The 18,027-nt window shown below is 36.2% G+C and overlaps 1 protein-coding gene across 3 annotated transcripts in view; it reads left to right on the top strand.

Annotated features, from left to right (window-relative positions):
* ATAD2B (ATPase family AAA domain containing 2B) overlaps positions 1-18,027 on the top strand; it is a 79,372-nt gene that overhangs the window by 28,730 nt on the left and 32,615 nt on the right. For all 3 annotated transcript variants that reach the window (XM_061989987.1, XM_061989986.1, XM_061989988.1), the window contains 9 exons: positions 272-387; positions 1,171-1,345; positions 2,092-2,180; positions 3,952-4,111; positions 5,026-5,116; positions 10,624-10,935; positions 14,330-14,462; positions 16,389-16,575; positions 17,243-17,428. In XM_061989987.1, the coding sequence (XP_061845971.1) occupies positions 272-387; positions 1,171-1,345; positions 2,092-2,180; positions 3,952-4,111; positions 5,026-5,116; positions 10,624-10,935; positions 14,330-14,462; positions 16,389-16,575; positions 17,243-17,428 (1,449 nt within the window). The remainder of the gene's footprint in view (positions 1-271; positions 388-1,170; positions 1,346-2,091; positions 2,181-3,951; positions 4,112-5,025; positions 5,117-10,623; positions 10,936-14,329; positions 14,463-16,388; positions 16,576-17,242; positions 17,429-18,027) is intronic.

The raw sequence follows: 18,027 nt of genomic DNA, 5'->3' as shown, positions 1-18,027 counted from the left end.
CGACTTGTTTTTGTATTTTCAAAATTCAGAGAACTCCTATTTATCATAGAATCATAGAATTGTTTAGGTTAGAAAAGACCTTTAAGATCATTGAGTCCAACCATTAACCCAGCACCGCCTGGTCCACTACTAAACCATGTCCCTCTGCCACAGCTGCATGTCAGTGCAATGTTGTTTGTGATTTGTTTATAGGTATGTTATTTCATAAGTGAAGATACTTCTGTGGAAAGCTGTTATAATGTATGCTTTGTATGTTTTTTTTCGCTCTAAGGTGCGTTTTGATAGTATAGGGGGATTGAGCCATCATATACTTGCACTTAAGGAAATGGTAGTGTTTCCTCTTCTCTACCCAGAAATATTTGAAAAATTCAAAATTCAGCCACCAAGGTATGTGTATTTACTCTTATTGTGCTTTATTTTATTAAGCTCTGAAGAATGCTTCATTTGAAAACACATGGGAGATGGATACTTTCCCTGAAGTGTTTACAGTTCAAATAGACTTAAGTGTTTGCTACTTGACATGTTTGACTCTACTCAATGTAATAAGCGTGATGAAGAGTTACAAAAATCTAGTTCACTTGTCTTGCGGTGGGAAGGTAAACTTTGTGATTTAGCCAAAGAATTCTGAAGTGTTCTATTCAGTAGCACATTGTCTTTTTTTTCCCTGTTATGTTATGAAATATTTTACTAAGTCAAACTAAATGCTGATGTTTCTGTAATAGACTTAATCTCAATGATGTTACCTTATGTTTTTAGTATTTATTAATTGGGCTTCTCAGTGTGTAATTTAAGTGGGTTTACATAATACGAGTAAATTGAAAATTTTGGGACATTTTTGTCATTTAAAGAAAGTACATATTTCTAAAGAAGTAACAAACAGTAATTCAAACGTCAGATTTAATATTTGAGGACGTATTTAACTAATGTAAAAACAATCCTTCAGAAGCTTAATATCCCTTTGATAAATGTTGTCTGTGAAGCAAGGATTTACTAATTTGAAAGCATGAAACAAACTTGGATTTTATTATGTCATGTTGAATACACTAAATAATTATAATAGAACTTAAGTCTTTCCTCTCCAGGCTCCCTGTCTTCATTCTAAAATTTGACTTGGAGTTTTTCAGGAGACGTAGAATAAGTTTGTGACTGTGTTGATCCATTTATCTTCAGGGGCTGTTTATTCTATGGTCCTCCTGGAACAGGTAAAACCTTGGTAGCTAGAGCTCTAGCTAATGAATGCAGTCAAGGAGACAAAAAGGTGGCTTTCTTTATGAGGAAAGGAGCAGACTGTCTCAGTAAGTGGGTTGGTGAATCTGAACGTCAGCTTCGACTCCTTTTTGATCAGGTGGGAAGAAAATTCATATTTTTCATATAATTTCTCTGTATGTTGTTTTTTATGTTTTAGCCACAATTATCTGACACAGAAGCTAAGCAACTGTAACTTTTCATAGCTTAGGAAGGATTTGTCCAAATTATATACTTAGATGAAAAAACACAGTAATACTGGCTACAGTTTTTCTTACTCTGAAAACGGAGAAGCAGCCACCTCTTAACTTGTCCATTAATGATGCAGACAAAGTAGTTTGGGTAAAAATGGAAAAAAATATGTAAACCGGTGAGTTTGACTGGCATGTTCAAGTTAAATGCTATAAAGAGGATACAAGTTGCATTGTGTGTATATTTTAGTGTCCTTATTTAGCTTGGAAAATGGTGGGAGTCAGTCATATAAAGTAGTGAAATGCACTTGCTCAAACTAAAGCTTTTTTTCAGATGCAAATGTCTAAAGAAATGATTACAAGCAGATAAGATACTCTTCTTTAATGGAGTATGAGGTGTCAGTTTGTCTTTAATCTCTCCAACAACACAGTAAAACTGATACACTGGTGCCATCTTGCTTATTCAAAGGAGACTGCAGTCTTTTTTGCTTTGTCTGAAACAGTATTTAGTTTTATTTTCAGACTATACAGTTTTGAATGAAGGTGTCTCATTATATGTATTATTTTAACATATTAATGCTTTGTGAGAAAACAAACTGTTTTCAGTGTTGATGGATAAATTGTGAATCAGCAGTGATTTTTTTGTTGTTACCAGGCATACTTGATGAGACCCTCTATAATATTTTTTGATGAAATAGATGGCTTGGCTCCAGTTCGTTCTAGTAGACAAGATCAGATTCACAGGTAATATTTCTTATATGCTGCCATTATCTTAGTATATGCTACATTACCTTGGTGAACTCTTTAAGTGTAATTTTTCTTAGTTCCCAAGAAAAACTTTTACTTTTGTTAAGCCCAATTACACTAGAAAGGACAGATTGTTGAGATTTTTTGATGTTAAAAGTCATCTCTTCAGTTCTTCAGACAGACATCAATTTGCTGGGAGTTGAATTGTAGTGAAGGTCACCCTTCAGCCACATTATTAACTTCAAGATTTCCACAGCCTTTCTTTTGGTTGCAGGTTTTGTACTGTAAACAGATTGTGTTACCAGCTCTAGAATAACCAGTTGAAAAAAAGTTTATTCTAAAATGATGAGTTTTAATAGTCTATGAATAAACCAGATAGCCTTATTTTCATTTTGGATAGTGTGGTGTGTAAACTTGAGTTGCTATCATAAAATCGTTAGTTTTGGAAAAAAACTTTAAGATCACAGTCCACCTACTAACCTCACACTGCCAAGCCCAACACTAAACTAAACCATGTCCCTCAGCACCTTATTTGTGCATCTTTTAAATATCTCTAGGGATGGTGACTTTCCAATGCTTAATAACCCTCTTGATGACATTTTTTTTTCTTAATGTTCAATCTAAACCTTCCCTGGTGCAACTTGAATCCATTTTCTCTTGTCCTGTCATTCATTACTGGAGAGAAGAGGTAGCTTCCCACCTCACAACAGCTCCCCTTCAGGTAGTTATAGAGAGTGATCATGTCTCCCCTCAGCCTCCTCCAGACTAAACACCCCCAGCTCCCTCAACTGCTCCTCATAAGACCTGTTCTCTATATCCTTTGCCAGTTTTGCTGCCCATTTCTGGACACACTCCAACACCTCAATGTCCTTTTTGTAATGAGGGGCCCAGAACTGAACACAGCACTCGAGATGTGGCCTCACCAGCACCAAGTACAGGGGGATATCCACTTCCCCGGTCCTCCTGGTCACAATATTTCTGATACAAGCCAGGATGCCATTGACCTTCTTGGCCACCTGGGCACACTGCTGGCTCATGTTCAGCCATTGTCCATTAACACCCCCAGGTCCTTTGCTACCAATCTGCCTTCCAGCCATTCTGCCTCAAGCCTGTAGCGTTGCCTGGGGTTGTTGTGGCCCAAGTACAGGGCCTAGTACTTGGCCTTGCTGAACCTCCTATGGTTGGCCTCAGCTCATCGCTCCAGCCTGTCCAGGGCCCTCTGAAGATCATGCAATTTTTTAAAAACATTTTTTACAGCAGCTTAGTGCTGGATTAATTTTTTCCCGTCTGTCTTCAGTTGCAGTTTTGCTGTGCTTTTTATGGTAGTGCATTTGCAGCTTTCATTTTATAGGTGATGGCATCTTTGTGTATATCTCCCTCCACTTAACCAAGAGGGACAGGGAAATTTTGGGGCCAGCAGACTCAGAGTTTACAGAACATGTGGCTATGTCTTGATGCACCTTTCTTTTGGCTGATGCTAAACAGGACAATGGAAGGGAGCTTTTCGGAGCTGCAATAAATGGCTTCCTGAGCTCACATTATCCAAAACATTTAAAGGAAGAAGTTTGATGTAATCCTTACCGGAGTCTTAATACTAAGTATAATACATCTAACAAAAGATTCCTTATTGCTTTGGGACTTGAAACAGTTATACTGCTGTTTTTTTTAAACTTGGCGTTTTTCTTTGAAATTAGAAATTTTGCAGTTGAAAAAGTAACAATTCTTGCAGCATTGCCTATATATTCTTTTTTTGAAAACTGTCTTTTAGCTCTATAGTGTCTACTCTTCTTGCCCTCATGGATGGACTGGATAATAGAGGTGAAATAGTTGTAATTGGTGCTACAAACAGACTGGATTCTATAGATCCTGCACTCAGGAGACCTGGTCGCTTTGACAGGGAATTTCTTTTCAACTTGCCTGATAAAAAGGTAAAACTTACAAAGGAGATTTAATAATAAAAATTTTTAATGTATTAAAGATTTGAATGCCTGACAACCAAACTTATACAATAGATCTAGGCATTCTTAGTTGTAAGAATATTTAATTTTAGGAAGACGTTTTTAGTGAAAACACGTAGCATACGTGAAGTTGTGTTGAACTTCATATCTTCACTCTACAGTTAAAACTAAACAAAGAGGTGAATTGTTTATGTTATACTGATTTAAAAGCTGTGGTTTTGTATGGTTTTGTATAATAAGCCCTAAATATCAGGGTTTGGGAAGTTATGGTAAGAGAAAATAGCTTTTTAATATGACCTGCTAAAGACCTAAATCTATATGCAAAGCCAGATATTGTTATGTTGGCAGCAGGAACATTTCAGTTCCTTGTTCTGGACTTTATAAAACTCAACCATTACGTTTCAGAAATTTATACTTGAATTTACTTTTCATATTGATAAGAGTATTTAGATAATATGGAATTTAAAAATGAAATAGTTTTGGAAGTCATGTGTATGTACTGTGCCACTCAGCAATAAATTAATTTGTGAGGCATTTGCCTGTAGAAGCTGTTAATCACAGGTGCAGCAATTACAAATTGAATTATAAAATTATGATAGTAGAACATGAGTTTTGATCAGTTCACGTATAATAACGTTGTTGATTAAACAGAAACTAAAACATGTAACTGGTATACTGAAAAAATTACTGCCTTTACATAAAATAAAAAAGAAGGGAAACCCTTTGGTCTTGACTTCTGAGTATTAAATTCTATTTTATGCTTCTCAGTTACCTGTCAAAAATAGGTAAAACAACTTTTATAGTCACATGAATAAATAATATTTTTGTCTAAAATATTATGACATGGCTTTGGCTTGCTATTTTTGTTTTTCTTTTAAAATCAGGCGCGAAAGCACATTTTACAAATTCATACCAGGGATTGGAACCCCAAATTATCAGATCCTTTCTTAGGAGAACTGGCTGAAAAATGTGTTGGTGAGTGTTATGATGTTAGTACTTTTACTACAGATATTTTCTCTTCTGTGTAAAACTTTGAAGGTATGTTAAGTATATTAGGATATTTTATTATTTTTGCTGTTCTAAACTTCTGTACTTTCAGCAATCTTATTTTGTAATAATAAAATATGCTTCTGTCTTACTAAAACACAAGTAGCTAGTAGTTGTTTGAAAATACAATCATGTTTCCTTTCAGTAACATCACTGTCCTTATATAGGATGCACACTCTCAATGAAAAGCAAAATGCATTAGGAATTGGAATCTTTCAGTAGACTTCCTATGAAATAAATGTGTTACAAGAATATACTTGTAATTGCAAGAAGAGATAGGGAGACTTGGGGTTTTTCTTCTGTCTGCTTACAAATGGGGGAAAAAAAGTGTGTTGGTTTTGTGTGTGGTTTTTTTTTTTCCCCTTTTTACTGATTGGCATGCTCTCCTCTGACAAAAACCCAACAAACTAACCAGCCATTCTAAAGATCAATTTTTTTTTCCAGATTGCTAGCAGAGAGCAACCTCAAAGTGTAGATATAGGCAGGGAGAAAAAAAGCACCACACCATGAACACATTAAATACACCTTTGGAGAAACCAAAGACCTGCTGTACTGAATGGAGGATGGTTGTCCAAGATATATACCTGCTGCTTAAAAGCTAATCAGGAAAAAATGTAGTGAATTTAACAGAGGAAATGACCCCAAAACACACACCACAATCTCTTCTCAGCAATTTGTCATGCAAAGATTCATCCTCTGTCAGTTATCTGCTTGGACGTGCAGTGAACTTCTCAGAAAAAGGACAGTCTCAAATATCTGTGCATTGGAATACATCATCAGAGAAATAAGAGCTTTAAATTGAACATCAGTCCATTCAGTCAGCTACAGTACATCCAAATTATCCTCTTCATCCACAGGGACATCTATCATCGAAGCAGCATCCTTCCGCTTTTGATGCACAAAGACCTCAACATCTTCTGGTGAGGAGAAAACATAACTATCCAGCACACTCCAGTTTAAGCTTTGCCTGGTATAAGACAGCATGTGCCAAAGCCATTTCATGTAAATTCTGCTTGATTTGTGCAAAGATGTGGTGCTGCTTAGAGGGAGTGAGGGTAAAAGATGGGCTAAAACTCAGTTGTTTCTTTGAAAATTCACCATATTTTGTGTTGAACACAATTATGTGTTTTGAAAATTTCAGACTGTAGGGAAAGCCGTTTGTAGATTTCATTGGAAGCCATTCTTTGTGCTAAGTAAAGCCCATGAGTTCTGTGGAGAAGTCAACTAACAAAAAGAAACACCCTTTTCTGTTTTCTTTGGCTTTTCCACTGTCCAACTGCTGTGTACTTGATTGTCTCCATTCTGTATCTTGGCATTTACATGTTTCCATACATCCAAGATTAAAACTTTTTGACTGTCACAAAGACTTTTTAAAACAGCTGAAGTAAGACTGATTTATCTTCATCTTGAGACTGCCTCATCATTTCTGTAAGTGAAATCTGCAGCAACTAATTAACAGACTTTCCAGCTTATTTGTGGCTATTACAAGTCAGACTCAATGCCACATTTGGCATATGATGCAGTACGTACTAGTCTGCTGTTTCCTCTTAACTGCAGGTTTTTGTTAAAAACAAACAATTGCCCCCCTGCTCCTCAAACAACACCCCCTCCTCCCCAAGTAAAAGCTGCCTAGACTTGACAGGCTTTTTGCGTAGAATGGTTGGTACCTCTCTCCAGTTTAGCAAATGTGAAAACACTTAACTACAAACACCTGGATCCTAATGAAGAAAACTGCTGCAATACTACCAAAGTAGATGACTTTGGGGAAGCAGATGCATGTGCAACTCAGAACTTTTTAACATTCAGGGGTGTAATTATAAAGAAATTAGAAAGGAAAAGCCCCAGGACTTGCAAAAAATAGGTTATTTCCTGAGGGTTGATTTTTGTCTCGGGTGTTATGGATTACATACCTTTTGAGGAGACTTCTATATATATGAGAATTAATAAGTTGCTTCACCAAGTGGCTGCATGACTGCAATGTGTGCGAGACTAAAGTGAGGCAGCTTGGGGAGAGCATAGAATTGCTCAGAAGACCACACACTGATGGCTTGTTATTACCTTCAATAAACACAAGTAATGATCATGTTTTTGTCTCCTTACTGGAGACAAGCCCCAGATACCCTGAACTTTTAATATCCTTTCTTATCTCTTGTGCTTAATTCATTGTTCTGAATGGTAACTTTCTGTGGGTAAAGAAACCATTAGTAAGAAACAAAGCAATACTACCAACTGAAAAACTATGTATTCCTCCAACTGTCATCCTGCAGATAAATCTTTTTACAATGCAGTAAGGCTTACTTTTATAACAGTAAATAGAATTAGAGGGAAGCTCAAAATGTTTGTTAAAATATTCTGTGCTTAATATTACAGGAGCATTTTATGGCAAAATGTTGTCTTCTTAGATTTTTCTTTCCTATCCTAACGTAATGATGGAGGGAGAAGTTTTGGCATTAGTGTTCATATTTTTCACAATTAAAAAAAAAAAAAGTTATTTTTCATTTCTGTCATCATACTGAGTTGTTCACTAACTCCTTTTCCCTGCAGTCCTTTTTTGGAGTTGTAGTGAGTTGCATGACATAAATTGGAAGAAGTGGTCAAGACTCTTCACCTAAATATTTCAGTTCAGAAGCAGTTTGTTGTAGGTTTTGAGGGTAGATATTATACAGAAGAAATTTTGAAGAGGACTTAATTTCTGCACAGTACAAATGGAAGACTCTAGCTTTAAAATTTTTAGTGACCCAAGTGAGTTCTTTGGAAACCCACATGGGAATACACTTGTTTGCTGTCCTGCTCTTTGAAACTTGTACTTGGAAAACATTTAGCAGAGTGGGCTGGTGATTGGTAGAACAATATGAACTACTTGACAAGAATTCTTGTTCTGTGCTAAGTTAAGGTGTACCACTACATATTGCCTGCCAAATTGAACATCCTTCTTGAGATGCTTAAGAAAATGAAATAAATGCACTGAACCTTGGTTTTATTATGTGTCATTTTGGGCAAAAATAAATGCAGATTATTTACTGTTGTCATGATACATTTTATTTTGATTTGGCAGTACTGTGCTCATGTTTTTATTCCTGTTAATCGGTGTGCATTTACCTCTTAGAAATAAAAACCTCTTTCATGTTTCACAAGGTACAGGATTTTTGCAGTTTTCCTGTCACTGAAATGGATGTACAGTATGCACAAGAGAGTACCTCAAAAAGAGACACCAATTATTAGTCTTCAAATGTAATTGCTCCTGAGAAATGAAAAGTAGAAATGGAGACTAATTGTGTATCTGATCACCTGAGAATTTAATTTTAAAAATAGGCGATAGGCTATTATTTCCTAATTTTGCAATTCTTTGGAGATGTACAAGCGGTGATTAAAATGACTGCTAGAAACTGATATTACAGCATTTATTAATAGAAAAATAGGAAAGGATATAGCTCCCGAGCTGTTGAATCTTTTTTGCGTGAAGATAACTAGTTTTTAAGGTGACAGACATTCAGGGTGCTATACCTCTCAAGTACATTTTTGATTTAAGCTTTGGTTCAGTGCCCCCCTCAACTTTTTTGTTTAATTCAATGTGCGTGTTAAATGGGAATGTGATACTTAATATTGAAAGAACAAAGCAGAATTTAGAAGAAAAGCTTATGTTTTAATTTCTCTGACACACCTGTAGTTACTGTCTGATGGGTTCACGTGGTTGATGGAGTGTGCCTGCATGGTTTTGATTTCATGATGGGGGTTAGTTAAAAACACAACCAACAAGCCCCTAGTGCTGAAAATAATTAGCAGACTATGGGTTAATATAGTGAATGCATTTGAACGTATTTCAGACGTCGTGTATTTATTCAAGGTAACTTGTGGATTAATTGCTACATATTTTTAGACAACAGTGTGTGCTCATCAGGTTTACACAATTACAGCTACAAAACTTTTCATAAAATCAGAAAGCTTAGTTTAAAAGTTGCAGAGGAGTCTGATGTCTGTAGTGATCTTGTTGAGTTTTATTGTTTCTTGTTTTTTGAGTTTTTTTCCTTAAAAATATTTTCAAGTATATAGGAGAAACTCAGGTGACACGTGAAATCCCAGATTATTTGAGTCATCTTTATAGCTGAGAAGTTGGTATCTTTTATCCCCTAACTTCCATATGAATTGCTTTTTTTTTGTTTTTCAACACTGTCTATGGAATTAGTTTTGTTCTTTGTTGCTGTGTGCATCTTGTAAAGATACGTATGCAAGCAGTACTGAAAGAACATGAGAGGATAAAGAGACAGAAACTAGGTGGGCTGCAATTCTGGGTCTTGGTGCCAAAAGACCAATATAAAAACAATGTAGAAAAAGCGCAAGACCTGGTGGAGGGGAAGAACTCTGGTTAAAAACAGTGTTTGAGAATAATTTAACTAAACAAGTCATTAATTAGCTTCTGTAAAGACTTGGTTGCAAACCCGTGAATTTTCATGTGGCAATACCTCAGTGCAACATGTTTTCCTATAGTCACTTTAATTCTATCAAAGAGTTTTCCCAGTGGAATAATGTTTTCCATTTTTTTGAAAGATGTAGCTGTAGTGCCACAAAATACAGTGACATACTAATGTCTGTTGCTGACAGAGATGGAAAAATTTGAAATCTAATTTCTAGCCCTGCAGAAAAACCCCAAACCATTAGTACTACAGAAAACACTGAGGTATTAAGTCTCTCAATATTTCATATTTACCAGATCTATGGTTTTCAATAATGATGATTAAGCAATTATTAGTCACCTGTAGATGCTTATAAAGATAAACTAAATTAAAATTCTAGTGCTTTTTAATTTTTTTTTCTACTCTTTTGGTTATATTAGTACAATGACAAAACTGTAAAAAGTGTGAAAAGCTCATTGACATTAAAAGTTCACATTTTTCCAAAAGTCCACAGTATGCTTTTTCAATGAGATATTTCATTTCTTCCACATTCTAACCATGAAACATTATTCTTTGTATTGCTCGTTTTCTCAGTCTGTAAAAGTTCAGTTGGTGATGTTAATCCAGTACAACAAGGTTATTTTGCTATTAAAATATATATATTAATGTAAAAAGTAAAAGGGAGGAGAGGGGTAACCTGTTAAAATTGTACACATACTTTCGACAATATTAAGGAAGAGGAAAGATTGATGACAGACCTATAACCTTGGGCTGAAAGACACTATATATGTTGTGCTATATAGTGAAAATGTATATTATTTCAATTTCCACGTGAAAGTAATTTCTTACTATATTTCAATATACTTGTACGTAATTTCTTGGTACACAACACTGTCACTGGATTATGACCTGATACCTTTTGGCAGATGCCTTGTGGACCTTGACAATTACATATTACTAATTGTTTTTACCTTTAGGCATGTTTGAAATATATGTAGCACAGGAATGCTGTTTCATGATGGGTTTTTTTTGTGTGTGCACTAGGGTACTGTGGAGCTGACATAAAAGCACTTTGCACTGAGGCTGCCTTGATTGCCCTGAGACGACGCTATCCCCAGATTTATGTGAGCAGTCAGAAACTACAGCTTGATGTTTCTTCAGTAGTTCTCAGCGCGCAGGATTTTTATCATGCAATGCAGAATATTGTGCCTGCTTCCCAACGTGCCGTGACCTCTTCAGGACATGCGTTGTCTCCTGTGATCAGACCACTGTTGGAACGTACCTTCAATAGCCTTCTTGAGGTTTTACACAAAGTATTTCCTCATGCTGAGTTTAGCCAGAGTGACAAAAGTGAAGGTATGTGGTTTGGGTTTGTTGTGGTTGGTTTTCTTTGGAAATGCTGTTTCAGTTTGGCAGTATTTCAGCTGGCTTTCTTGTATTTCTGGCCTTAAACCTGATATGTGTTTGGTTCAGTATTGTTAGTATGTAAATATAATTCACTTAGATGTTGCATAATTACTTCTGATTCCAAGTTACTGTGGAATTTAATAAACTGACCTGTATAGACCAAGATCACTTAAGTGTGAGTGCCATCTGCAAAAAAGGAGAACCCCTGAGTAATGCTGTTCTGTGATTCTGTGAATAATGGGGCATAATCAGATGGAAGAACAAAAGAAAATAGTGAAATAATGTTTCTCAGTGTGTTAGGACCTGAAAGTGGTGCTCCTATCTTGGGTGTCAGTTATCTGTCAAAGAATCACAGAGTGGTAGGGATTAGAAATGATCTCAAGAGATCATCCAGTCCAATTCCCTGCTAAAGTGAGTCCACCTAGATCAGGTTGCACAGTAACGTGTCCAGGTGGGTTTTGAAAACCTCCAGAGAAGCAGATTCCACAACCTCCCTGGGCAACCTGTTTTCTGTCCCAAGTCCTTTGCTTGTTGATGGTACAGAGGCAGGCAGCATGGGAGAGCTTACCACAGTTCAAGAGGTGAGACCGTGGTAAGCACAGACAGCTGAGCTTACAAAAGGATCATGTATTAGTGAGGAGAAAGTCTTCAGGTTTCACTCCCCTTTAAACTGGCTTGAAACTCTTCTGATCCTCTGAGTTGATTCTGCTGGCTTAGGAAGTGAACTATTTCCTGTGTTGTCAAGTTAGCTTTTTTTGCTAAATCAACAAGCAGAATCAGCTCACTTGGGTCAGATGTTTGTCAGCATGGTGGGAGCAGTGTGAGTACATAGAGGGAGTAGGGAATAAGAAGGAATACGACTGACTGTTTGGACTGACAGTGAGTCGAGATTCTGGTTTGTGAGTTGTTTGTTGTTTTGGGTTTTTTTTCACCCAGCTCTTCTCTGAGACATACTTTAGTAGTTACGCTGGTTATTTTTTGGAAGTTAAATAGTTGGTTTTGATAGTTACTTATTCTGACATACTGTTTTCTCCTGGTCTTATCAGGGATCACCCTCGCTCCCCCCAACTACATCAACAGTGCTTGTGGTTGTGTGAGATTAACTTGGAAATAGCCCAGTCATAAGGCAAATCTGTCAGCCCACCAATTTTCATTCCCGTTCCAGAGCACACTATTGGGCTGCAGCCCAGACAGCTTAAGCTGATCCTTGTGCTGGCTGCTGTAGTTCTCCAGCCCAGCTGTGCATCTTTGCTCCATCCCACTTACTTCAGTATGTCAGGCCCTTTGTTAAACCATTTTAGCCATCCGAAAATTGTGTTTTTTGTCAGATAAGTTTTCTGCTGAGTGTGGGATAGCTGGAGTGTCGGAGTTGGCACTGGATAGGGCCTGGCAGCATGTGGTGAAAGGCAGGACAAAGTGAGCTATGTGCAGCTGCAGTTAGATGGTATTAGCCACCCCTGCTATGGTTACTTGTAAATGTTCATAGGTAATTGATTTTGAAGATACATGAACTAAGGTTTCTTTTAATATTTCCTTTGTACCTTGGTTTTTCTTTTTACCATCTTAAACCCAAGAAAATATGGAATAATAATATTAATCTGTGTTAGAGCCAGCAAAATCCACTTTCATGTACAATGGTTTTATATGTAAATGTAGATTATGCATGAGCATAGAACTTACCCTATGGATTACATTTGGTATAGCAAAAATTCTGCCTGTTTAGGGACTGCAGTGAGTCAATAGTTGGGAGACCTATGTCCAGTTGCTTGGAAGGCCTTTATCCTTTCCTGGAGCTAAATGTCTAACAGCATCTGAACTGCTTTTTGTTACTGTGAGCTAGCTTTTGGCTACTGATTGGGATCTGCAAGCCTTTTTTGTCTTTGAGGAATGATTGTCAAGTGTGTGACAGCAACAACAGCCTTGCTGAAGGACATGACACCTCCTCATTTCATACCAGCAGAATATCATTCCTGCACAGCCTACTCTGAATGAAGTTTCTTACATCCCACAGCCAACTAAGGAACCTTTGTTGTTCTTTAACAATTTTTCATGGGACTATATATCTAGATGTGTAGCCTTTAGATGGTGTCTCCATCCAACACTTTATACTGCCTTGAAGTTGATTCCTTTGTCCCATGGTGCAGCAGGACCTGTGTCATGGCTTCCCATAAATCAGGCAAATCATGCAATGGGTCATATATTTGAGAAGAAAATGTGGATATCTAGTATTTCACAGTTGCATTTCATAGCAGCCCATTTTTCAAAGTGGCTGTGGCCAGCTTGATCTACTCTTCAAGTGTCTGGTGGCTGCCCTTAAGAGCAATGTGCCACAGTGATTCTGAGGTGCTCTAATTGTGGAGCATTTTAGTTTCTCAGGAGACCTGTCCTCTGCACTGCTGTTACTATAACAGCTGAGTGTCTGTGACCATTTTCATCCCATTGATTTCTCTACAGGGATGAGAATGAGCAGCTTGTGTAGGGCAACATCAACTAAACCCTTTTCCTGGGGCAAATACAAATCTTGGAGCAATTTTTTCCCATTATCAAATTGCAGCAGTCTACTCTTAATCCCATTGCAGCTCTGGCAGTTTATGTAGCGGTACCTGATTTTTGATTGTCAACCAGTTGTGTTGCTTTAATGCCAGATTTGTATTTCTTGCAGTTACTTGTTCCTGCAGTATGTCTTTTGAGTGTAATCAGTCTTTTCAGCTTTTTATTTCTGAAGGTCAACGTAGAAAGTAGTTCAGTTCATTATGCTACTATGTTAGTGAAGGAATTAAAATGGGTTAAGGTATATTATATGAACATGGAATGAATGGAACTGATTTTAATTAAAAGGAAGTTGAAATTCTTTGGCAGATAATCAGGGAGTGTAAAACAATTCTTCATAAGCACCCATTGTCTAGGTGCTGAGAATAATTCTCAAAAAATGCACCTATAAAAATTTGGACACTTAGAACAAATAAGTACAAAATTCTGTGTAGGCTGAGAAACTACAGATTTTATGACTTCATCCTTGAAAACCTTCTAGCTGTGAGTTAAAACCAAAGGAAGCATTTCAGAACAAGTTAAACATTTTGCTGTAGACGTTAAGTTGTTCTGCTTGATGTTTTAAAAATAGAACTTGTAATTATGAATAAATTTCTACAGCATTAAATTTGTTTTGTTTTTTGAAGTAATAAGTAGTTACTATTCTGTGTTGTGATATTTAGACAGTTTAAACTCATTTTTCCTACATTTGAAAATGTTGTAATTTACATGAAGAGAATTTTGATGTCTTGTCTTGTTTTTGTGTGTGTACTTAGAACTGATAAAGTTCTAATTAATGTATTTGTTGGAACAGATGTACCGAGTCTAATATTAGATGATAGTGAAGATGAGAATGCTTCATCAATTTTTGAGACAAGCTGTCACTCGGGATCACCAAAGAAACAGTCATCAGCTGCTATACATAAACCCTACCTTCATTTTACAATGTGAGTGTTTCTCCAAATGCAAATCACCAAATAGATAAAACCATGAAATTCTTACATCAAGAGAGTAGCAAAGATGATTTTTTGCTTTGTGCTGGCAATAGTGTTCTGTGATAGAAACATGTAAGTGTATGGACGAGTTGTAGGTATGTGAGTGGTCTCAGGAAGGGCCACATGCTAGGCATAGTAATCAGAAATACTTTGCAACACACAGGTGTAACTTAGAAGTACAGATGTTAACAGCAATTCTGGACTGTGACAAGACATTTTTATTTGAAAGATTAAGAACTAGGAAGACATTTATGTAGGAATATTTTGGAGGGATTATTTGCTTTTTCTTGGCCTAAAGTATTGTTGAACCTTAGTCTGTGCAGCTGTTTGGATGCATTATATAATTAATGCATTCAGCATTTCGTAACATTTTTTTATTCACTATTTTTCATGGAAAGTTTTGGGAACATAGGAGTTTAGAAAGTGTGTGTGAAATTTGAATGAGTCATTCTTGTATTAATTGAACTGGGTACATTAATTAAAAATAATTAACACTGTTTTGTATTAGTAGTTTTAGACTATGTATATGATGGGGTCTGCAGGGAATTAGCTAAATAAAGAAAATGTGGTTAGAAAAACTATTGAGTAGTAGAACTGCTTAGTAGAGCCATCTTGTGGAAAACTGATAAATTTTTTGTGCTAAAGAGTAGTGCCAGAACAGTATTTATGGAAATAATTTTGAAGGTTAAAACTAAGGATTTGTGTTCAAATGGTTTGAGGTAAATAATCAAGTATTTTAATGCAAAGTTTAAGCACTTGTGAGGTCAGGAGAAGGGAACCCAGACCAACAGTACATATTTATGTATATGTGCATCTAAATAAAATAATCTCAAAGAATATGTTTCTTATTTGTGAAGTATGTAAACCTCCCTGAATCTATCTTTCTGAGCATTTTTGATGGGTATCTGTATGTGTAACCTCCACTACCAGAACAGAAGAGCCAAAGGTCATCAATGTTATACATGTTACAAAATATTTAACTTGAAGTAAAACCAGACAATCTTAACTACCTGAGAGCTGATTGACGTGCAGATAAATATGCCTTAATGAAAGAAAATTCAAATTAACTACAACCCTTTATTGTTTCATAATCAAATTTCTATAAATGGAAAAGACTTTTAATGGAAAAACCTAATGCTTCTCTCTTCATGCCTCACTCATCCCCAAGGGCAAAACCCACAAAAACGAACACACACACGCAACTCCATCCTCCCTAGATCCTTGTATGGCTTTCTTAGGATTTCTTCTCAACAGCAAAACCTAAAAAATAAGTTCATCTTTGCAGTGTATCCTTCAAAATCTTTCTTTTATCTGAAATCTACTGAATCGAAGTGTGTGGATATGCTGGAATAGAAGCTGGGTAGTGATTTTATTCAGTCCTACTCCTGGTCCTGTTTCTTAGAGTAAACAAAGTATTGAAATGTTAGGTGGTTCTTGGAAATATTGTGTAGTACTTAAGGAATGAATAGATTTACCTGGGATTCCTGAGGCTACTGAAGAGATGCTTTAGTGGTTAGGACCGAACTAGACATGATTAAATAGATATCTTCACTGGAAGTCCATTAAGCCTTTTAATATGATCAAGGAATTAGTTTTAAACAAATTGGTTATAATATGTTTTTTCATCAATTTAATATGTGCATAGCTTTGCATAGTTGAATTTGAGTTAAATTGTTGTGAAGTTAAAGAATAGATAAAGTTTGAGTTATTGAGACTTGGAGCGATATTGAGGTATAGTACTTAGTTAACTCTCTTTAGACTGTTGCAGGAAACTATTACGCATTACTTGAACTCTTTGCATTTTACCATACTATATATATCAATACGTTAATGACATAGACATGTTAATTGTATTTTGTAACTGATACTCTGTTGCAGGTCAGCTTATCACCAACCAACCTCTTACAGACCAAGATTACTGCTATCTGGAGAGAGGGGTTCGGGTCAGACTTCGCACCTTGCTCCAGCACTATTGCACACTCTTGAAAAATTCTCTGTACACAGGCTAGATCTGCCAGCACTTTATTCAGTCAGTGCCAAAACGCCTGAAGAATCATGTGCACAGGTGACATTTGAGATTCTCTTGTAATGAGTAAATTATGTCATTCTGGAGCAGATTAGTTGCATCAATATAAATGCAGCTAAGTGGAATGTAACTTAAACCCCAGGATTTCATGAATTCGTTTTGTTTTCATGTTCAAAAGAAAAAAAAATCTCTAGAGGGTGATTGAGATCTCCCTGCTGACTAGTGAGAATAATTACATTTTTAACTTGCCTCCACAGTCACATACCTAATGTCAGGTAAACTTAATCCTGGGTATTTGGTATTTTCATTTTATTAGCTTGCGAATGAGTTGGTGTGCTGTGGTACTAGGTTCGTTTACTTAGTTTTAAGTGGTTTAGGTTTCAAAACAGTTTGTGGTGGTTTTTGTATGGATTACAAAACAGTTAAATTTTCATCTTCGTTGTTCAGTCTTAGCAAGTTTTTAAAGCATATTTGAAAAGTAGTTGTGTTGTTGTCTCTCTGTCGACGAAGTAATTGAATGATAAAGCTAACAGTCACAGACACTTGTTTAGAAAGCCTTTATCATTAGATATTTTATTTTGCTGGAACATTCATATTAAAAATACCACAAACATGAGTAATTTTCTAGTCCATGAGAATTTTATTACTCACAAGTGATAATAACAATTAGTTTCTTAATTTAAATATCACTGTTTCTTTTAATTAGATCTTCCGTGAAGCTCGAAGAACAGTACCAAGTATTGTTTACATGCCTCATATTGGTGATTGGTGGGAAGCTGTCAGTGAAACTGTGAGAGCTACTTTCCTAACTTTGCTGCAAGATATACCATCTTTCTCCCCTATATTTCTACTGTCTACCTCTGAGTCCATGTACAGTGAATTGCCTGAAGAGGTAAGTTTATTGTGGAAGGAGGCATTGTTAGGAAGGTATGTGCTCTTCAGAATGTTTTGATGATGTAAAAACACTCTGTTTTGCAATGATTTTCTAACTTAATTTAAAATATGTCAAAGTTCAATATTAATTACATTCATTTTCTTTAATGAGGGAAACCTGTCTATACTACCAGTTTTCATAATCCCCATGTTACTTTGCTGGGAAGACAAAATTGTTCCTTTTGAAAATGACTCCAGTACAATTAAATGCAAGTTTGGTCTAAAGGCCAAGCCTTTAGGTTTATATCTTCTGAGGCTCAGGATGGAGAGAGTTCCTGTTTTTTTCTGCAACATTTTCCTTCTGTTTTTTTTCTGTTGTCCTTCCTCTTCACTGCAGAGGTGACCGTTGTTAGGGTCATGAGATACTGCAAGTTTAGTTAACTACAGAAAATTCAGGGAGAATTACAAGTATTTGTTTTCTCTAGGCTGTATATGCAGCTTTAGGAAGAGCTTCTCTCTTCTCTCCTGGGGCTAGTTTTGAAAAGTTTGAGACTAGTGTTTTAATATGGTCATTAGGCTATTTTTGAGCAGGGACTCAATATTCACTTTTTTTTTCCT

This window comes from Colius striatus, chromosome 2 (genome assembly GCF_028858725.1).
Source record: "Colius striatus isolate bColStr4 chromosome 2, bColStr4.1.hap1, whole genome shotgun sequence".
Classification (NCBI taxonomy): Eukaryota; Metazoa; Chordata; class Aves; order Coliiformes; family Coliidae; genus Colius; species Colius striatus.
The sequence above is the reverse complement of the archived record's forward strand: the minus strand, read 5'-3'. Positions and strand labels throughout refer to the sequence as shown.